This window comes from Sorghum bicolor, chromosome 2, assembly GCF_000003195.3.
Source record: "Sorghum bicolor cultivar BTx623 chromosome 2, Sorghum_bicolor_NCBIv3, whole genome shotgun sequence".
In the NCBI taxonomy this organism is placed as follows: domain Eukaryota; kingdom Viridiplantae; phylum Streptophyta; class Magnoliopsida; order Poales; family Poaceae; genus Sorghum; species Sorghum bicolor.
In genome coordinates, this window is record NC_012871.2 from 12,736,450 (window position 1) to 12,759,333 (window position 22,884).

A 22,884-nucleotide genomic window follows, 5' to 3' on the forward strand; every position below is an offset into this window, starting at 1 on the left:
GTGTTTAGTACTATTATAACACTTGTTTCAGTAGCTAAACAGAGCATATGTGCAGTATACAAGGAAAAAAAATTAAAGGAACCACCAAGTTAAAAAAAATGGCATGTCACACTGGACATATCATGGTGAAACAAGGCAGGACAGGTTATGGAAACATGCTCAAAGTTTTTATCCAACACAAAACCATGGAGGAATCAGCACACATGTTGAAAAGTTGTTATCCGATACTAACCCCAGCAGGGATCAACATAAGAGTAATGGAATGAAACACTAGACATATCATAGTGAAACAAAGCAAAACAACAGAAGGAAACAATTTTTTGGGTGGTGGTGACCATAACTGAACACAATGCAGCTTGCATATCACCAGCTGAACATTATTTTTATTGCTGTTGCTATTGCTAATATGGATACACAGTGATTGATGAATTCTATTTTCTTGTTGCATTCCTTTTTGAAAAAAAAAAAGAAAGAACTTAGCCGAGAGAATCAGAAGATTGCTACAATCACTGAGCTCAGTATCTGAAGAATCAATTTGTGCCATCAGCTAAATGTTCGTGTACTCGTGAGGGGACTTACCTTCCCTAGTTCCCTGCCATCAGCCGTTCGTGCATGCATGCTTCCAAATTCGTGTAATTTGTGCCAACGTGTCAGCGCATGTTTGTTGTTAAGGTAACCGCGCGCGACACGCTGGTGATGATGTGTTAACATGATACGTCCTATTTCTTCACCTCCCGTGTGCCCAAATTCTTATTGGGTGCACATGCGTCTGGTCAGATAGCGACACACGCCTTTTCTTTTTAGGCATTTATCTTTTTTTTATCGGATTCTTTTCGTTTTACTCTATTTTGTAGCAAACATATGACGTGGTGCATGCAGGACAAAAGTAGATGGTGGATGCATGGAAGGGCCGGGAGCGGGTCACGTGCTGTGTTTTAGATCTGCTTTTTTTTTTTACTTTTGCAAATGTTGTAGAAACTTTAAAATATGATAAATCTCTTGTCAAGCATTTATTTTTAATTTCCATGCACCATTACGTTTGTTATGACAAGATATATAAAAGTAGATCCATGTTTGATATGTTTCAAAAAAATTCGTGATGATAAAGTTTTGCATTTAGGAGTATAAAGTTTTAAATGATACAATACAAAGTTTTACAGCTTTGGAGTGTTACAAATTTTTTAAAGCTTGAAATATGAAGTTTTAAATGTGCTAGCGCAAAATTCGTGAATTTAAAACTAAAATTTGAAACTACAAAGTTTTAAGTTTTAAAATAAAAAGTTTAAAATGTGCTAGTATCCCGTTTCTAAATTGATAAAGTGTAAAGTTTGAAATTACAAGTTTTAAAGTTCAAAATACAAAGTTTTAAATGTGCTAGTATAAAGTTTTAAATATGCTAGTGTAAATTTCCTGAATTTTAAAAATAAATTCAAAATTATAAAGTTTTAAATCTTAAAGTAAAAATTTCTAAATGTGCTAGTATAAAGTACATGAATTTAAAATTTAAGTTTGAAATTATAAAGTTCCAAAGTTTAAAGTACAAAGTTTTAACTATGCTAGTATACATTTCCTAAATTTAAAAATAAAATTCAAAACTGTAAAGTTTTGAATCTTAAAATAAAAAGATTAAAATGTGCTAGTATAAAGTTTCTAAATTTTAATTGTGTGAGAGAATTTGGCATTACAAGGTTTGTAATTTGATAATTAAAAGTTTTGAACATAGTGATATAAAGTGTGTAATGTGGTAGTTTAAAGTTTATAAATTCTTTGTTTAAAGTTCTTAACTTCATTATAAAGTTTTTAATGTGATAGTTTAAAGTTTTCAACCTAGCACTACAAAGTTTTTAATTGGATACTTCAAAGTTTTTATAAATCAGAGTGTAAAGTTTTGTAGCTAGCACTACAAAGTTTGTAGTGTTATAGTTTTAAAAATTATAAAATATGGGTTCGAAGCCTAGAATTTGAATGTTGAATTCTTACCATACCTATTGGAGGATAGGCTACGTCTACATCAAGCGCTACGGGTGCACTACTAAGCATAAAAAATTGACTTGATGTTGACGATGATTTCCTCAATATTTTTTATAGTCAAAAGTGTCACAAAAATGTCATACATGAAAGAAAACAAGCAAACTACTTTTTTACAAATAACATGGTATCACTTTGTTCATGCAGTGTATTTGCTTGTAGGGATAAAAATGGAGCAACTACAATGTAGTGGGGGCCCACAAAGTGTGGTTGGTTAACCCCACCTATAGTCGGCAGATCTTGTGTCCCCAAACCCCTCAATCCTTCCCAAGTCAAGAAACACACTTCTATGCATTCTACAAGAGACCTCAATCCTTCCCAAGCCAAGAAACACACTTCTATGCATTCTACAAGAGAACATTGTGTTCCTCTCTAGACAACTCAAATCAGGGCACATGGATTGAAGGGTCGACAATGTGAAGAACTAGCATGACAAAGTGGTCCCACACATGTATACCCACTCTCGATCAAGTTAGGAGGGGCCCATAGCAAGGGGTTAGCCCCACATGTCATAGGGGTTGACCGACAACCACCTATGATTAGTCGACCTCATGCATGGAGGCATGCAAAGAAGCACACATTTGCAAGACCTTGGCCCTTGATTTGATGGCAGTTTGATCCAATGGCTATGAAGACATGTCACATGAACTCATGGTGTCATAATAATGGGCTATGAATATCCCCTTCCTCCCTCACATGATCATATGGAGGAAACAAATCTCTTTAGGTAGGTGGAGCCCTACTCTAGTAGTAGTATGCAAATAGGGAGAGAGTGATGGGAGTGAGGAGGAGAGCCGGACGTGTTTGTTGTCTTCTCCAAGTTGTACCTCCACGGATGCGGGGTTGTCTATAACTAAGCATTTGAGATTCTTTTGTGCTATTTGACACCTAATTTTGGTAAATAGATATATACTCATTTTGTCATTGGTATGCCACTTTACTTTGGTAGAGTGCTCTAATCTCAGTAAGGGAACTTAGTGGCGCAAGGTTAGAGTAGTGAGATATATTGTAGACGTGGTGTCTAGACTATACCTTGCCTATGTATACCACGTGTCGCATGAATTGTTTGTGGTAACTAGCAGATGATGATAACCCTATCTAGTCTGTGTAGCCACTTCGGGTAGGAGCTTTGTCTCCTATTGTCTCTCCTATCATTGCCCCCATGAGCGAGTGTGTGTATACATCAATATATCTATCATATATTACCAGATATCATGGCTATAAAGATCCTCTCTACCCACTATCCTAAACTCCTTGTATCATCATAGGATGACCCTAATCCTTTGTTAGTCCACTTCACGTTCCTCTTGGAAATCGATATACCTGACATACTTCTAGTGAAGGCTACATTGACAATGTACACGGATTTACCCGTTTGCCAATTTTGAAGTCAACACTTGATGATTTCGGTGGGTTAGGAAGAGCCATCTTATACCCAGCCGAAGCTCATTTGCTGCTAGTCCTCTTATTTATATTGAGTGTGGTGGTTTTATCCCATTAGGAAACATGTCCAGCATGCAATCTCCTAGTTTCCCATGTCAAAAATAGATCCAAAATCAATTTGTAAATTAATTAGCATAAGGAGGAGCCGGTTTTTGCAGGGCCTGGCCTCTTTGCTTGGGTTAGTCACCAAGGGTAGGCAGGATAGAGCCCAGGCTTTGATTCTCATTGCGCTAAAAATTTTCCTCCATCTCCTTAACATCAGGAACTCAATAGTATAGCCCAATCTCTTTGTTGATACATTTTTTTATTGTCAACAGATATATAAAACTTCAGCTACATGTCATAATTTGGCTCCTCAAATATAGCTTCCATGTAGGTCCATAAGAAACATGGATCCTAACAAGGGTTTATTGATTTTGGTGGTTGATTGATAACATAACCATTTTCTAGAATAGACTAAAACTATGATCACACGTCCATTTTTTTGCGAATTACATAGTACAACGTAGACACTCACAATGCATACACACTCACCCCTATGAACGCATACACGCGAATCATACCCCTGTGGCGTACATTTCATATATACTCGAAGAATATCCTACACATTGCTGCAAGACTTATGAATAAAATTGTTACATCTTTGCATACATGCTTTCAAAAATGGGTACGCTAATGGAAGAATCAAATAAGAAGCTTATAGAATACTGGATCGAATTATTGGAGAATGTGATGGCCAAATAAATAGTATAACATGTATGACTTGTATGTTTATAGACTAAAATTTAGTGGAAGATGTTGTAGCACTTATTGAGGGATGACACATGACACATAGTAGGGTATGACATCGCTTAGTGGAAGATAGGGTAGATCACTTATTATTAGGGTAAGATATTAGAACCAATTGAATAATTGTCTAGAACTACCTTCTGTTATTCTAAACTAATTGCAACAACTTATTATACTACAAAAAATCCAGTGGTTGTACATTCAGGTCATAAAAGTTGTGAGATTATGTTCTTTTAAATTTATATAAAGATCAAATTGATCAATAATGTGGAACAGTACTTTTTTTTCTTTTATTTCACCAAGTGTTCACGGTAACTGTAAATTGCTACATATAATAAATGTTGACCGATGGTTCTATAGACAAAAAATGCTGAAGCTCTAGCTTTTCCTTTATCTAAAAATTTAAGTAAAAAACTATGAAAACAAGGTAACCATATAAAATTGCAAGCACAATTCAATTCTGTGCCCCACAATATTCTTTATTTCATATTCATCCGTGATTGACTACATTTGTAATAAATGTGGACTGATGTTTCACAGAAGTGATGATATGCAAATAAACACACAAGATTATTTAAGTGCTCTGAAAGTAGCATGAAAAATGTAATCATATAAACTAGACAGAACATATGGGCCCAATTTTCATGGGGGATTCAGGTAACAACAAGCATATGACTATGACTATCTAATGGAAATTAGGAACTATATATGTTACCGAGGCAAACTCATTGAACACAAGAACTCCTCCTCCATACTGCATCTCCTGCTTATGTTATCTCTAGCATTGTCATTACTCTGCTGATCATTTAAGATGAGCCCATCAGTTTCCACTATGTTTTCATGACCATGGACCTCAGTTAGCAATGCTTCAAGTCTTGTCTCTACTTGTCTCATTATGGGTCTATCTTCACCATGTAAGCTTAAGCACATCACTGCAATCGCTGCAACTTCTTTGGCCTTTTGTCCCCCTTCCTCAGTGACCTGCGGGTCTAGTATCTCAGAGAGTTTGTCTTGGTTCACTAGCAAGATGAATTCTGCAGTTAGACTGGCTCCTGGTGATGGCATGCAGTCAAATGGCTTCTTTCTTGTTAATAGCTCAACAAGTATTACACCAAAGCTATATACATCACTTTTCTCGGTAAGTCTCCATGTGTGGTAGTACTCTGGATCCAAATAACCAAAAGTGCCTTGAACAGCAGTGTTCACTCCTGTCTGATCAATGGGGATGTCCCGAGAGGCTCCAAAGTCTGATACCTTTGCTATGAGTCGTTCATCAAGTAGTATATTGCTAGATTTTATATCTCGATGTACAATCGATATTGTAGCCTCAGAATGAAGGTAAGCAAGGGATCTTGCAATTTCAAGAGCTACCCTTACTCGCTCTTTCCACGGCAATGATAGCGGAGTAGCAACATGAAGATGGTCAGAAAGAGTTCCACTTGAAATGAACTCGTAAACCAATAACGGAACTTCACTCTCAAGGCAGCAGCCGAAAAGCTTTACCACATTTCTATGGTTTACCTGAGAAAGGATGGCGACCTCATTAATGAAATCATCAATCTCTCTCTTAACAACAATTTTGGACTTCTTGATGGCAACAACACGTTGATCAGACAAAATGCCTTTGTAGACGGTGCCATGGCCTCCACCTCCAAGTTTCCGAGCCTCATCAAACTTATTTGTTGCCCTCTCGAGCTCTTCTAAGGTAAAGATCATCCTTTCAGCAATGTCCTTGTCCACAAGCCGCCGTAGCAACAATCCTCGGTTTTGCCTGAAGAAGAATTCTCTTGACTTCCTGGCTTTCCAAACTCTGATCTTACGTTTTACAAATACAACAGTAAAGATGAATATCGCCACAGCTATTCCACTGAAAATTGCTATCACAACAAGAAGTCCTGCAAGATATTAGAATAATGTTTTAATTCCTAATAAAATCAACACAGGTAATTAATTTGGAGATCAATTATCAGTAGTCAGTGCTCGTGATTGGATAGGTCAAAATTTTGTTTGATTAGGACATCCCTACTCACAATTGCTTGATTAATAATCTATCTAAATGCGTAAATAATTATTCTGCATGCCTTAGCTTGAAGAACATACTGCTTGTTACCTGGAAATTTCCTTTTGGTAGAAGAACATCCATTCGGTTTACGAGGGTCCCCTGAGGTGCCACGCGGGCAGGTACATTGGTATGATCCGGCGAAATTAATGCATTGGCCAAAGCATGAGTGCTCTCCTGGACTTGTGCACTCGTTGATATCTACGTTCAGTGAGTGGGGCGGTTAGTATATATTCAGAAACAAGTTTGTTGTCTATTGCATTTAGTTTGGCACTTTTCACCAAGGTCTTGTTTAGTTCCCAGAAAACTTTGCAAAATTTTTCATATTCTCTGTCACATCGAACCTTAAGACAAATGCATGGAGTATTAAATATATACGAAAATAAAAACTAATTACACAGTTTGGTCGGAATTGAAGAGACGAATCTTTTTGAGTCTAGTTAGTCTATAATTGGATAATATTTGTAAAATAAAAACAAAAATGCTACAGTGTCGATTTCTCAAAATTTTTCCGAACTAAACAAGGCCCAAGTTGAATTCCAAAAATAAGATATATGTTATTGCCCTAGGCAATGAGATATAACAAAAGTACTGAGAAATTAACTATCAATAATAGTCTGGTCATTTTTTTATGAAAAAACTAATTATCTTGAAAATCATGAAATTCGGTCTGTGGAAGAAGCTTTTAGTAATAAGTTAAGTAAAACCGAACATATAGAGATTAGTAGTAGTACACTATTGTTAGGGTGGTGCACCAACAAGAACACAAATAAAACTGCTGGAAGAGTAACAGTACTACTTGAACAACAAATTGAGGCACAGTCATCAACGTACATCTCTTGGTAGTTCCTTACCTTGGCATCCATCTTGTATGTAAGGGTTGCCTTGGAACCCAGGCTGGCACATACAGTTGTAACCATCGACTGATGTAAGTTCAGAGTCATGGCATTCGCTGTTGTCGCTGAGGCAACCGTAGTCACCGGTATTCCTATCTCGAGCGCACGACGAGTTACTGAACACCCAGTTCACGACTGTCCTGACTTGAATCCATGGTACGGTGTGCCGCACTCCAGAGGCGCCGAGGATGGAGGAGTGCGACGAGACCGCCTTCTGCACCGCCATGATGTTCTCTTGCTCACTCCACCATTCTGGATCCACCACTACCAAAGTCGTCATGTTTGTGTATCTTACATTGTCGTTCATTCCGAAACCAAAGCTAAATGTATTGTAGTGACCAAACAATTTTGAAACAGAGCAGCAACCCACTCCACTGCAATCGCACGTGCCATCGGTGGCTACTACAGAATGGCCGCCGGCTGCGCAGCTGGAAGAACACGTGGTGGATGCTCCCTCTCCTGGGTTTCCTTCTTCTGGGACAGTCCACACCAACAGAAAACCGCAGCCCAAAGCAGCAACCTGGTTGGACGAAGACACTGTATAGAGGTTGCCATTGAGGGGCACCGTCCAATCCAGGAAATTCAAACTGCTGGTTGGGTTGGAAATCATCATGTCCATGTCCACGCTGAGGATACCACCGTCAATATGTATAGTGCCGTCTTGAACGCTGATTTCCAGCACCTCAACTCCTGTGTTGCCGAGGAAGAGCTTCGGGGGATCATATGTCTCGTTGCAGACCAGCTTGAAGCCTTCCCGGTAGCTCCCGGCGGCGACGCCGAACGGGTAAGGCAAGCTTATGTTACCGCATCGGATGCCGCTGCCGCTTAGCGGCGAAGAGGCTGCTGATGTGTCTGAAAGTAGCATGAGTGAGGCTGCAGCTAGAAGCTGAAACAGCTGCAGCGTCGTCGCTATGGCAAATACAGCCATTCTTGCTCTGGGCTGCAAAGCTGAAACCTAATTGTGATTACCAGACAGATAGTCAGGGTCCGCAATTATATGCTAATTAACTGGAAAAAAAAAAGAGGGACTAGAGTACACATTAATTAATTTCATGGAATCAGGACATTACCTTTTATTGATGCAATATCGATCTGGAGCATCACCTATTGATACAACAACGGATCAGAGAATGTTATCGTGCTTTTTGTAGGTGTAAGAATGAGCAAACTAGCAAAAGATAACAATCGCAGTTCTGCAGGCAATGGACAAGTCTTCAAGCAAACTGGCAAGGCCATCGAGCCCTCAGGTCATCACGAGGTAGAGGCAAATAAATAAACCAATTTGACCTGGTTTAACCTTAGGGGTGGACGTGTGCAGCCCAGGCCTTAGTTATTAGCAGAGATCACGTAAGCATGATCACTGGCCTCCAAATGTCAGTTGATCCTGGAAGACGAGATAAGAAATGCACCGATAGTTTATTTTTTCTCTAATCTGAGTTCTCCATATGTTAGTCAACATACTATAATTAACAACTCAACTAACTCCACTAATACACTACAACTGACAAATAAATACTCCTATCATTTCTTACCGGCGCGCCACTGATAGACTAATAACTAGACTAACAACAGAAGAGACTAACTAGACTAAAAACAGAAAGACCGTCCACCAATTGTGGACTGTGTCCAAGCAGAGAGGTTTACGCTATCTGATCATGCTTGTTTGTTGAGAAAATTAGAAGGAAAGAAATGTGAGGGTTTTTGAGCATAAAGAATCGACAAATGCGGAGTGCTACAAAAGCTTAAAGATGATGCAAGCCTATGGATCACAGCGGGAGCAAAACACCTTAAACGACTACTCCAACATTGTTGAGTTTTTGCACTTGTACAATTTTTTCATGTGCGTTGTCTTTTTTCTGTTTTGGCCTGCTAGGACTTTGTTGTTGCTGTTGCGGCTGCTATTATGGTGGCTAATTTAGTTTCTCTATATATAGTGCTTGTCAGGGCTTCCCTGTTTTTTAATAAAATAAGCAGCTCTCCGGCCGATTCGTTAAAAAAAAGACTAACAACAGAATAAATACTCATGTACTTTTTTATCTAAGGCTGTTTAGTAGAGCTCTACTCCTTTATTCTTAGCTCTAGCTTTTTTTCTTGATCGTGCCATGAGGCATGTTTTTCATTAAAAGGGGATAGAGTTACAAACAACAATGGTAATATGAAGTTACTGCCGGGTGGAATGGATCAGCAAAAAAACAAACAAAACACAAGAAGAGCAGCAAACCACTAATCCCACATCAAATGCAAAGCTGCAACAATGACCTTAGGCGACAAAAATCAGCCATGTCCCACTGCAGTGCTTCCTCTCCCTGATTCTTAGCTCTAGCTTCATGATTCTTTACCAAGTGATTGCTACGGGATCAGGATGGGGAGCAGCTGCAAAGTGATTCTATGGGAGTTGAATAGGTTGGAGCAGGGACTGGATTTTTTTATCTTCCCATTCCAACTGTAGATGGAGAAGTGATCCTTTCTTATTTGATCCTACGGGAATCTGCGTGACTTTCTATTGTTGGGCTGGAGAGGAGAAATTCTCACAAAAAAGTTGCTCCAAGGAGCGCTATCACACAGTCGTCCCCTAGTCTCCTGCTAGCATTACTCGGAAATTATGCACTGAATAATTTATTTTGTAAATAAATCGTTTGTCCACTATAGACTAGGTTTTCATTTGCAGTCATTCAGCATTAACAGAGGCAGAAGGTCTGCAGCATATATAAGAGCAACTCCAAGAGCTTGGCTAAAATTAGTAGTCAAATTCTATTGGTTAGCCATTTTTGGAAAACTTTTTGAAAAATAAGAAGTCCACAACAGTCTTGCTATTTAACAAAATCAGATAGCCAGTGTCAGTGGTTCGCTATATATAGCCACCAAAAATTAAGGGATAGTCAACTTTCTATTTTACAAAACTAGATAGCACACATATTGGAGTATACTTTTTGCTATGCAATTCTAAAATAGCCTTCATAATAAGAATAGCTAAGCTCTACAAGTTGTTCTAAGAAAGTCTATGTTAATAGGATTTTCTTCCACCCAGGACACAAGGTATATCTTGGGATTTTTTATACGGTGTCTACGGTTTTGTTAGTCTACTTAGAGCACATGGAGACCTTCATGATACTTAACTTTCATCCCCATTAATATTATGTCATTCTAAACTTAAAAGGAATTAAAATGAACCATAGAAAGATCAATCTTTCAAATAAGTTGCTCAATGCCATATAGATCACTTAGTTAAGAATTAGGGAGGTCTCCATCCTTGATTTGCACTTTTCACAATAGATTATCATTAAAATTATTTACAAAACTCATTGGATCTTTATATGCGTGCATTGCCACTAATTCACCAAAACCCACAATAGGGTTAGATGATGCATCTTCAAAGATCGATCATTGCCACGTAGGGGTGGTGGTTCGTCATGTGTTGATAATTCTTATGCTTAAGTGAATAATTCTTTAAGTCCATAGAATACCATTATAGAATTTCACCTAGGAGTATTCTAAGGTATCATTATTTATTTTAACCACAAGAAAAGGCAGTGGCTAAGAGTAATCATAAATAAGATATCTTAGTTATACCTCAATTAAGATATCAAAGTATAGTGGGCGTAAGCGATAAATGAAAAGTAGTGTTGGTACTAAAGACAAAGATAACTCAAATAAACATACAAGTAAGGTATAGCTAGGTGGGGGTAAGTAAATGCTTCCTATGATTTATCTCTACTTATATGGTTCTAACTTAGCAAGACAAGTTATAGCATGCAAGAACAGTGTTCACACACATTGCAACAGTTTCAGCTAGATGAGAAATGATAATGGAAAGGGATCATAAACAGAATTTTCTACTTCTCCTCGTGGGGTGGGATTCTCCAGTATTCAAAATTTAGCATAAATTTTCCCTATAAAATGTCTTCTAATGAGAATTCTCATGTGCTATGACTAGTGGTAGTGTTTTATTACTACTTAAAAACACTAGGAGAATTCTACTATTTTCGTAGTGGATGTGAAGGGTGCCAAGGCTCCCAATAGGAGTGGCCCTACAATTTTAATAACTTTCCCAAACATGGTAGACTACCGATAGGCTGTCACCACCCACTACTACAGAAATCTTAATAGAGGCAGGTAAAAAGGGTAATGGAGGCAAGCACTGCAACTGCCTCCAATCAAAGATCATGGTTAATCATGAATTTATGGAGGCGATTGTCCTGTCTGCCTGGATTAATGCATTAAAGGAGGCAGACGCCTAAAGACAACCACCTCGGTTAGTGCCCATTAACAGGGTCTGCATTGGTCATTGCCGAGGACGAGTTCCCTCTAGATGCAATGCCACTCACATTTACTTTTTCGCCGTGAAAAGTCTAGACCGTATAATCCTTGGAGAAACCAAACCTGATCAAGTGAGATTGCACTACATTGTCTTCGTGGGCTCTCATGTTCATACACTTCGAACACGAACATGTGGTTGTCATTCGATTCAGGCACACACGATGAGTTTTCATAGCGGCAACAAACATCCTCACATGATCTAGGTACTCCAGTCTCGACCATCGGTACATCCAATTGGACATGTCATACCTGCGAACCTTACACAAGCAGCAAAAAAATAGTATTAGAAATAAATAGCCACAAAGAAGAGTAGATCTAGAGTTAAAGAAATAGCAGCTTTCTCTCTCCTCCATGAAAAGGTGGATTTAGATCTAGATCTAGAGCCCCAAAGGATGAAGAGAGAGAGGAATGAAGATGCGAGAGCATGTGTCTATCTCTTGCAGTGTCCTCCCTCAACAAACAAAGGGCAAAACTTCTCCCTAGAGAAATTGCTCAATTTTTAGGATTTTGGAGCTCAAACCCCTAAAAATTGGAAGAGGAGCCACGACGAAGAAGGGGTGTCGGCTAGGCGCATTTATAGGTACAGGAATAACGGAGGCAGACACCTTAAGGATGACCACCTCCTCCGTTAATCGCCTATTAACCGAGGCGATTGATGTAGCGCGCCTGCCTCGGTTAAAAGATTAATAGATGCGGTTGGCTTAAGGTGACCGTCTCAGTTAATAGCTATTAAACAAGGTGGTTAAGTTACGTATACTGCTTCGTTAATTTATTTACAGCCACCTTGGTTAATGGGTGATTAACCGAGGCGGTCGTATTAAGGCGACCATCTCCATAACCTTTAACCGAGACAGTCTCTCGAGAGGCTAGTCGGGCTACAGATAATGGAAGTGGGCAAAAAGAGTGTCCGCCTCCATTAAAAAATGTCAATGCCACCCAAAACAAATCTTGTAGTAGTGACCTGATCACTACCACAAATAATTCATGGGGCAAGCAACAAACATAGATAATCATATAGCCTAGACATCGCGTCTACACTAGCTATATCATATTAATCTAGTTGTGTACACACAAATCTACTAGAGCACCCAGTAAGGGACAAAGGTATATTACTCCTTGCTTGCATCACTGCTCACTGCTTGCGTGCCATCAGTTGTCACCCGCTACTCCACCGACATACAGAGCATTGCTCCGTCTCTCGGGCCTTCACCCTCCGGTGCTACCCACTCGGCCCTGCCGGCCGCTGCAGTGCCCCGAAAGGTATTTCTCTTGACTCTAATTCTTTGCTAATAATTTGGGAGTTTTCAATTTCAGCCCTTTGTAGAGTTTTCGTTATAATTAGAATCTAAAATTATAGATTTCTCAATAATTGGTAAAGGAGGTATTTGAGGAAGTAAAAGAGTTTTGTGTGATCCATCACAGATCTTTATCCCTGATATGGAGGATAAAATAACTATTCGAGGTCATTCAAGAGGTCATGGAGGGCAGCAGGTCACCTAGTACCGTCACTTCAAAACTAAGATATTTAATGCGGTGCATGACCAAGTTATTGTTGAATTAAAGGTCTTCGTAGTTACTGGGATGCATACTATTAGATCCAAAGAATTCATTTGCCAATTATGATTATGAGAAACTAATTGAACATGCTAGGATTTGATATTGATTCTCCCAATATGATCGTGATCATATTTGGGGCCAGCTTGGGGGCCAACATAATAATTTCATTAGTGGTGTGAGAGTTGATCCTTCTTTTAGAAATTGTATTGACCTTAGTATTCTTGCTATAAAGATGGTTCAGACCGATAGAACACAAACAATTTGTATTGGTTTTTCGCCTCATTGAGTTGATCTTGATTTTACCGGTTGCAACCACCATAGTAGAAATGATTTTCTTAGCTATAATTTCTCTTTTGTCGTTGGCTTAGCTAACATAGTTGATAAAAACTATATACCATTTTATTCTCATTAATCTTTCTATCTGTGCTAATCAAATTTGGTTCATCCATTGAATGATTTTGTAACGTCCCGCTTCTTCAAAGTTGGGCCACTTACATCTAAATTGTACTTACAAACCAATACCAGTCTTTACTGCACACTTTGTCCTCACTCGTGCGCACTCAGAAAGAACTTTCCGATCGGTCGCCCATCCAAAAATTGCTCTAGACCAAGCATGCCTAATCTCAGAGTTCTTTGGAGATAGACTTTTGAAAAAGAAATTACAACTTATTAGTATAAGTATCCTATTAATCCTTAGGCCAGATGTTACATCCTCACCCTCTTAAGAGACCGACGTCCTCGTCAGTCAACCCCAAGCCAGAAACGTCCCCTCTTAGCCACGTCCATGTGTCAAGTGCTAGCGCATGTGCCATGTTGTGTGACCACTCTGGGTCCACACCAGCCATACGCATCATGTCTGCGCAACTGCGACACAAGCGCCCATGAAACCGCGAGTGTCTACATCTAGCAGCTTATCTATAGGATATAGACTGCCCTTATAGACCAACATCAGTCTTTTCTAGACGAACTTCTCCGTCGGTCACCCATCCTAAAAATCTTCTCCGTCGGTCACCCATCCTAAAAATACTCTAGGCCAAGCACGCTAAACCTTAGAGTTCTTTAGAGATAGGCTTCCGAAAAAAGTTGCAACTTGTTAGTATAAGTATCTTATTAATCCTATTAAGCCCTAGGCCAGGATGTTAAGATTTGTTCTTTGACTGCTATTCATTTAGGTACCACTAAAGCATTCAATAATGATTTAGCTTATAAAGTTCGATAAATACAATTGTAGTAGCCCTAAATAAACACTATGTTTTCGTGCATGTGACAGATCAAATGGAAGTTAAATAAAAATCAGTTTGTGTCTATCTCTGGTAGATCATTTGCTTCTTTAAGTATCAATAATGTTAGTGTTTGATATACAATGTTTTAACATTAACATATGGGCTTACATTTGTGTTGTGTTTTATTGCAGGGTGAAAAATCGATTAAATGGAAATTTAGTGTAGTTTGGAGGATGGACAATATAGTGGAAGACGATTGGACATAAATGATATAGTCTCAATATTAATTATGGTTTTTATTTGTTTGATAAAAACTTGTATGTGATCTATTGTTGGGTGAAAGCATGAAACTTTGTATTGGAATTAGTGTTGGATGAAAACTTTATTTGTTGCATGTGATGCGTGTTATATCAATATGAGATTGGCAAAAATGAGCTAGAATGATGTTAGTGTCCATGTGAATGCTGATGTTAGCATCCACATCAGCGCTAACATTAGTGTCCATATTAGTGTCGAGCAACCATCACACACATCAATCTATGACGCTCAATACATGACAATATCTAAAACCATCATAGATGATATTTCTGAAGGTTATTTAGCGATCTGCGACGAAATTGAATTGTTATGTATTAATAGGTTTGTTGTAGTGAAGGTTGTCAAGATCGAGTCTCAGGATAAAATGGGAGATGAGTGGTTGAATCATAGGATGGTATGTTAAGAGGTATTTGCAACCATTCAAATGATAAGTCATCTTACATCATTTTCAATAATTGAAGAACCAAAAGAAAACCTAAACTACCTAGCTGGTATGTTACTTTCAGAGTACAAATGCACGATACTAAATAAGCTTAATTTTTTGTTTGACTTTTTTCTTATTAACAAACTCTTACATATCTAACTCAAATTACAAGTCGTTATTGGGGATATGGAAGTGGAAGATTTGAATGCACCAAAGTTATTGAGGATATGGAAGTGGAAGATTCGAATGCACCAAATATAATCGTCATTAGGATATGGAAGTGGAACAAGGCTACTTGATCATCCTTGTCCTATGTAAGGATAGGGATGGTGCTCCAAATCAGTGGCAGAGCGTGGCTCAATAGCAAGAGGGGGCCAAATTATTCATTTCAGTATCAAATCATGGTGACATATTGTAGATATATACAGTTCAGCTGCTATAGTTATATAGGCCATTAAACTTTTGTCAACCAGGGGGGTGGAGGCCCAGTTTGGCCTCCACTACCCTCCGCTCCTGCTCCAAATGTATACTCACGGTTCTTCTCTAGTCTAACTTAATGAACTAAATGAAAAAAAAGAGAAAATGAGTTGTCTATTTACTCCCTTTGTCCTATAATATAGCACATTCTTGAAATTTTAAGACAAATTAAGAGAGAACGTAAAAGACGATGCATGTATCCTCGTTTTATTTCCTAATCAGATACTATTATCAACGTAATTAGTGGTGACTGGTTGATAAATAAAAAAATATTTAATGTAAAACTAGGTTTTGTCCTCCAAAATGCATTATATTTGAGTATAAATTTTAAAAGGATGGAGGAAGTAGTTCATTCTGCGAGTACCCATTTGAAACACCATCCCTATCCTTAGTGCTATGGCTAGCGTCGATTATGGCTAGCGTGGACAATCTATAATAATGCTACGCACAATTCAGGTTTCGTCGATATAACACCCTCATACAACACCCCTAAACTTTAGCCCTCAATTTAAACCCCCCTTATATTAATTTATAATTTCCTACGAAGGTTGTGTCCTCTCCACCGCCCACATATACATGAGGCTCACGTCAACTCGCCTCCACCCGTTGCCGTCTCTGTCTAAACCTATCGCCGGTTTGGCCGCACGCTCGCTCGCCTTCTCCGATCGCGCATGCCATGCACGCCCTACCAGAAATATACTCGTACAAGCTGCGTCCATATGCCTCTCTTCATCCACCTGCAACAATCCTCACCAAAATTAGCCTCTGCCTGATCACCGCAAGCTCTCGCGCACTGCACGCACGGTGCACGCACCATGGCTGCCGTGTCCCGCCGCGTCGTCCTGCTCCTCGTCGTCGTCGTCCTGACGGGGGCCGCCGCGGTGGCCGCCGACTCCTCGCCCACCGGCAACTCCGCGCCTGACGACGCCGACACCAAGCCGAGCATCCTGACGCCCATCGCACACACCCCCATCGGATCCTTTGAGGGCGCCGATGGGCCCATCGCCGACGACGCCATGGACGACGATGAAGCGGCGCCCGTGGGCTCGCCCATCGGCACCACCATGACGGAGCCCGAGCCGGAGCTCGCGCCACCGGGTCCTCCCGATAGCAGTAGTGCCACCACCGCTGCTTCCGTACGCGGCCCCGCCGCCGCTGCTGCGGTTGCCAGCGCCACTCTGGCGGCCGCCGGCGCCATCTTTGCCTTCTGATAGGACGGTGTGCAAGCTGTTCGTGTGCGTGTTAATGCACGCAGATTTCTCATGTGTTGCGCGCTCTAAGTCATGCACGTACGTCCCATCCTTCTTTTGTGATCTCTTTTTTTTCCTCTTTTCGTGGAAAATGTGCATCGAAATTGTTTCCTTTTCTGATAGCAGGGACATGGTGCATGAAAGCCTGTTGTTACTGACAAGTTCACAAGAAATTAATTAGTAGTGTATCCACCTGGAATTTCTCTCTCCTTTTTTTGTCCTAGATGATAGGTCCACAAAAATGTAATTATGTATACACACTCAGAGGGGTCCATGCATGATCTATCTATCTGATATTATTTGATCCTGTCTAAGTACAACCCTTATATCTTTCAAGCTTTGAGACAATTCAACCTGATGAAGTGTACATACAAACATAACAAATATTTTTCCCAATTCATGGCATCTGTGCCAATGTTTTCCTAACGCCGGCAAACAGTCGGTCACCTACCGTTTACCCATTATTCAGGCTAAACACAGTCCATTAAACGGACTACTAAACGATCAATTAAACGGGCTAAACAGATGATTAAACGGAAACGGTGTACCACTGTGTAGCGTTTATACGGCGTTTAAACGGTCTAAACGGCCGTTTAGGCGAACAGTTCCGTGCTTGTGTGTGCATCGTGATCGATCTTTCTCGTTTTGTTCCTCCCGAGTCAAGACTGCGTTCATGTGGGTAGCTATTATTTATATTAAGATTGACTATAGGGTCAGAATTCTTTACAAAGATAAGGAGGGATAGGTCAGTCCACACGTATTGATGAAGAGAGAGCAGACAAAAATTTCATGAGAGTACAGAGACTTTCGCGCTTTTGAGTTGTTTCCAAAATATGGGTGTGTGTTAGAAATTATGACATGAAACCCTACTAAGACTGTGCTTGTTCTCCTTATGTGCGTGGAGGGAGCTGCATCATCGTCTTTGTCGTGTGATGCCCAAGCATCTTCTGTGTGCAACACCCACAGCAGCAAAAGGGCGGACAGGCTTCGGGCTAGGGCTAGGACTTGGGCTTTGGGGAAAAATTACAATGTCCTCTGGCCATACACAAATAGCTGGGGGCGGTGGATCGTTCAGTGCTTGTGACGAGGCAAGGCAGCAATGGGTGCCACAAGTAGGCTATAGACACTATGCTAGAAAAGACCTTAGTTTTCAGACTATCACTGGCAGTTGTTCTGGAACCTATAGTGATAGAGTATCATTATCAGTGATAGATTATCACTATCGCTTCATGGCTTCAACCGATAATGATAATGTAGGTGGCCCAACCGGACCTATTACTGTCAGTTGAAACCACAAACTGGACACTACCTAGTCGGTGTGCCTTAAACTGCCAGCTATTGGTACACTTTTTTCCCAAAAAAAAAATCATAATTTTTCATATGATATCAGATCAAGATAAACTTTATATCAAAATTGTATAATTTAAAGAGCTCTAAAACTTTGTAGTTGATAACTTTTTAATTTGAGATGGTTTATAAGTCCAAATATTCAATACATAAGCTTTCAGGTCAGAATTGAGATGATTAAAAATGGAGAGAAAATCAAAGTTAAGTTATGAATCAACGAGATCTACACAACTTTGTAGTTAATAACTTTTTCATTTAATATCGTTTGGAGTGTCAAATATATGATATAAAATTCAAAATTGTCTAGTTAGAAGAATATCATTAGTTAGTGGCGGACGACGGATTAAACTTGAGATGTGGAAGATCAAAGCATGCCACGATTCTAGAGTTTTTTGATAATCTATGTCGTGTGCACTATTGACTAGGCCTAACTATTGTCTTGTTTTGATAATCTAGAGATCTTTTCAACAAGTAGCAAAATAGAAAGTGAAAGAAAACAAGTAGTAAAAAGGTATATGTGTGGTAGACACAAGGTATGGCATGCCATGTTGGTCCTCCACCCCTGGCGTTAGTTACATGTGTTGTATAGGTCGGTTAGTATGCTTGAGGGAACATGAATTTCGCAGTCTCGAGTTCGAATCAACCCGATAGCGATTGCCTGTTACTCCCTCCGTCCATAAATCGGCATCATTTGAACAAAACTCTTTACAAGGAGTCGGCATCGGTGTGGTCCCTCGTGTTTGTTCTCAGGTTTATGTGTGGGCGATGCCTCCTACGGCATGCAAAGTTATGATGCAGCCATCCTCCTGTTATCCTCACATGCGACTCCATCCGCTCCATTTTCTTGCCACACCAATGTGCTGCAAGTCACTCCACATCGCCGCGCTCCCAATTAGTGCCACGCCACGCTGCTGCAAGCGATATGGATCGCCACTGATGAGGTGCAGCACCTGTGTGGTGTCAATTGGGCTGTGTGGTTATCAATTGGGTGCTAGAATTTTCTGATAGTAGGGACAGGATGCATGAAAACCTATTGTTACCGACAAATTCACAAGAAATTAGTTGTACTATAAGTATACTCCATGTGTTATTGTGAGGATCATGAATAAATTTTAGTGAATTGTGTGATAAATGTTGATATGGATAATAAGGGTGTGTTTGGTTTGAAGACAAGAGTGGATGGGATATGGTCATCCATGGATATCCATGCTATTTGTTTGATTGGATAGATAGGACGAGCCAATTTTTAATTTGGTTGGATGCATATCTCTTGGACAGAGTGATGAATATCTATTGGATGAGGATGGAGAAAGCAAATGCACTCACCACCTACCTAAAGTGGTGAGGTTACCCCCTTTGAAATGTGCAGAGCAGAAACATATATACTCTCCCTGTATTGTAACATAGTGCATTTTAGAAATTTTAAGACAAATTAAAAGAGAGCATAAAAGACTTATATACCCTCATTTTATTTCATAATCAGACGCTATCATCAACGTGATTAATAGTGATTAGTTGATAAATAGAAAATATTTAATGTAAAATTTGTCTCTCCATCTTGTCGACGCAGCCCCTGCTCCCACTCCTCACCTACGCGCTAGCGGGCACCAGTAGGGAAGAGATGAATATTTTGAGGGGCAACTATATCCAGCATGTTGGGGGAATATTTCGATATCCATGGCCAATTGGCCATCATATCCCTTCAACCAAATAACCCTCGCCCAGGGATATCTAGGTGCCATCCATGGATATTCATGGAACCAAACACACCGTAAATACATGTTAGTGGAGTGGCTTACCGATGTAGATAACTTGCATGAATAGATACATGCCATAATTACATGTGCTTGTGAGCTGCTGACGTGGATGACTTGCATGTTGAGATTGACTTGTAGTGAGGTTTAGGATTATATAAGAGATACTAGAATTTTTCTCTCCTTTTTTGTCCTAGAAGATAGGTCCACAAAAATGTAACATTATGTACACAATCAGGGGATCAATGCATGATCTAACAATGGTCATGTCTCTAAAAGTAGAAGAGATGTAAACATGATCTTTACACCAAAAGAAAGGACTGAAGTTTACTACAGAAATATAGTTTTTATATGATTTTTGAGCACCTAAAAGCAGCCTTAAACAGGGTCTAGTCCATGATTGCACAATCTGAAAAACAACAGCACATTGCTGATAGAGCCTCGAATATGGCTCAACTGACGCACTAAAGACACCAGATCATTTTGATATAAATAATGTAGACTGGAAGCTGAAGCCAATATACCAATGGAACTAATCAATCACTTGCTTTCCAGAACTGGAAAGCAGGACTTTATCAGCATTGGACTGGAATCGTGTCGATGACTCTAATCTTTAGAGACAGAAGAAGCAGATGGGAGCGAGCCCTAATCTCATCCATTAATCCATCAAATGCAATAAACTATAGTATGGATGCTCAGAATATAAAATCGTATTCTAGGTTTTACAGTAGGAAAAGCAGAGCACGATTGCAGACACTGTAGTCCAGACATTCTCATGTAAAAAGATAAAAGAAAAGACGTAAAAGGATGGAATTAAGACATGCATAACAACGAGATAACAGATATCTAAGCACTAGCTGCAACAATAGATTAATGGTTAGCAGAATATAGCTTATCAGAGATAGTATGGTTTTCTTCTGAATGTAAGATACCTTCTAAAGTTTACAGAAAACAGGCGTAGGACACCAGCTTAGAGGAACTGAATACATCTGCAGCTACACAATGACGGATCAAAGGGATCAACAGTACTCATATCATGCAGATGCCTGATGTCCATAAAATCATTTGCATGGCGAAGGCTAATAATACACATAAGAAAGTGAACTTGAGCATCCTTAGAAGCTCTGTTCTTCAACTGCAGTTTTGCAAGCTGCTCAGTCAAATATTTAGAATCACACCGACGCTGGGTTGTTAATTCCACAATTTCTAGCACTTTAGCATTCAAAAGAAAGAAGTTGGTAAATTCCACGTCTCTCTTCATCCCTTGATAATCCATCAATACTACTTTCTTCAGATGGAGATCAAGGCATTCGAGATAATCAAGTGGATTATGATGCTGCACCCTTTTTGACCTATCCTTAAGAGAAACCTGAATATGAAGCAGAAAAGATTTTTTGTCAATCATGATTCAACATGAAGACAGATCCAACAGGATGATAAAAATGGAACAGAGCAGTTGGGAACAAGAATAAAAAAAATGGTGGCTGGTGGGAAACATTCGTTACCTACCTTGACATATAGTTTCTGCAAGCAGGGAAAACATTTCATAAGGCCAATAACATCATCGATACTAGGAGGGGACATGTGCACAGCCAAAACCTTCACTGATCGCACCACCGCTGTTGAGTTCACAGACACAGTTTCCTGAATTAAAACATTGGGTATCAACAGTAAGAGCATGAAATAGAAGCTGTATAAACATAAGAGGATGGCACATTAAGTTACAAACTAGACACCTTCAAAATAGCAGTCTCAAGCTCAAGTGTTGTAATGTCATGTGTGAGCGACCCCAAGAACTCAAGTTTGGGCGCGCCAGATATCCGAACTGATAGACCTTCACTTTCAGAAAAAATTTCGAATCGGGTGAAGAACCTTTGTAGGAGAGGCGCATCCTCAATAATGACTTCTTTCAGCCTTTCAGGATCCCACAGGTCTAGACGGTCATCCGAAACAGCAAAGCTTCGAAGGTTAGGGGAGCTAATCTGGAGGCGACGAAAGCCCACATTTTGGCTCAGTACCAAGCTCACAAGCACAGGGCATTTGGAGAGCAGGGTGTGGAGCGCGCTCTCCGCGATGATGACACACTTGATCGTTAGCTGCTTGAGGTTGGGAAAGCGCATCCTATCCACGTCATCCGCAGGAAAGTTGAGGAAATCACCGTCGTCGCAAAACGGTCCATAGCCGCCGCTGAGGACGAGGGCGCGGAGGGAGGATGACAACGGGAATGCGGCCGGCGGCATCGGGCCCGGACGCGTGAACCCGCGCCACAGCTCGAGCTCCTGCAGGCTGCCGAGCGCGGGGGACCGGAGCCAGGAGTCTAGGTCGGGGTACATGACGAGGGACCAGGGCCAGCCAAGGGAGAGGCGGCGGACGGGGCCGCGATGCGAGGAGAGGATCCGGGAGACGATGGCCGTGATGTCGCGGCTGGACCCGCTAATGTCGCCGTCGCAGAGGTTGAGAGGCGAGATGCCCCAGAGGTGGCGCCACCGCGTGGACAAGGCTTGAGTCCGGGCGCCGTCATCGGTGGGGAGTAGGGAGATGATGGTGGCGCGGATGGCGTCCGGGAGGTCGCTGATAAGGTCGGGTCCTCCGGCCAAGAATTCCGGCGGCTCTTCGTGGCCCCCGATGCCACCGCCGCCCTCCGCCGCCACCCGAGGTTTCTTGGATTTGGGTCTACGAGCCGTCGCCATTGAACGACGGCGAATGGGGGAGAAATTCGGGATGCTTGCTTCGGGAGAGTGGCGAGAGGAGCCAAGGCTGCTCTGAAATAGTAAACGCACACTGACGGCCCAGCTAGCCCACTAGCGACTGGATTCGGCCCAAAGAATTTAAAGGTCGTTTTGTAATTTATTTATTTTCTTTTTTGGCAATGCATGTAATAATTAATTAATTTACTAAAATTCGTGCAAACAATGAAATATTTTTTTTGTAATAAAGTAGAATACTCCGATGATAACTAGGTGTCTTTACGTTGATACGGTTTCACATCCACGACTTTGACT

General features: G+C 40.5%; 3 protein-coding genes across 3 annotated transcripts; 1 reads left to right on the forward strand and 2 right to left on the reverse strand.

Moving 5' to 3' along the window:
* Window positions 4,972-8,143, reverse strand: LOC8084617 (wall-associated receptor kinase 3). The gene is made up of 2 exons (XM_002461798.1): window positions 7,174-8,143; window positions 4,972-6,155 (listed from the first exon to the last, which is right to left on the reverse strand). Exons 1-2 carry the CDS (start codon window positions 8,141-8,143, stop codon window positions 4,972-4,974), a joined length of 2,154 nt encoding a protein of 717 aa, XP_002461843.1.
* Window positions 16,223-17,111, forward strand: LOC8084618. The gene is made up of 2 exons (XM_002459658.2): window positions 16,223-16,820; window positions 16,908-17,111. The coding sequence occupies exon 1, from the start codon at window positions 16,347-16,349 to the stop codon at window positions 16,740-16,742; it is 396 nt and encodes a 131-aa protein (XP_002459703.1). The 5' UTR covers window positions 16,223-16,346; the 3' UTR covers window positions 16,743-16,820; window positions 16,908-17,111.
* On the reverse strand, window positions 20,726-22,629 carry LOC8057285 (F-box/FBD/LRR-repeat protein At1g13570). Its single transcript, XM_021453926.1, has 3 exons — window positions 21,619-22,629; window positions 21,392-21,526; window positions 20,726-21,251 (listed from the first exon to the last, which is right to left on the reverse strand). Exons 1-3 carry the CDS (start codon window positions 22,570-22,572, stop codon window positions 20,853-20,855), a joined length of 1,488 nt encoding a protein of 495 aa, XP_021309601.1. The 5' UTR covers window positions 22,573-22,629; the 3' UTR covers window positions 20,726-20,852.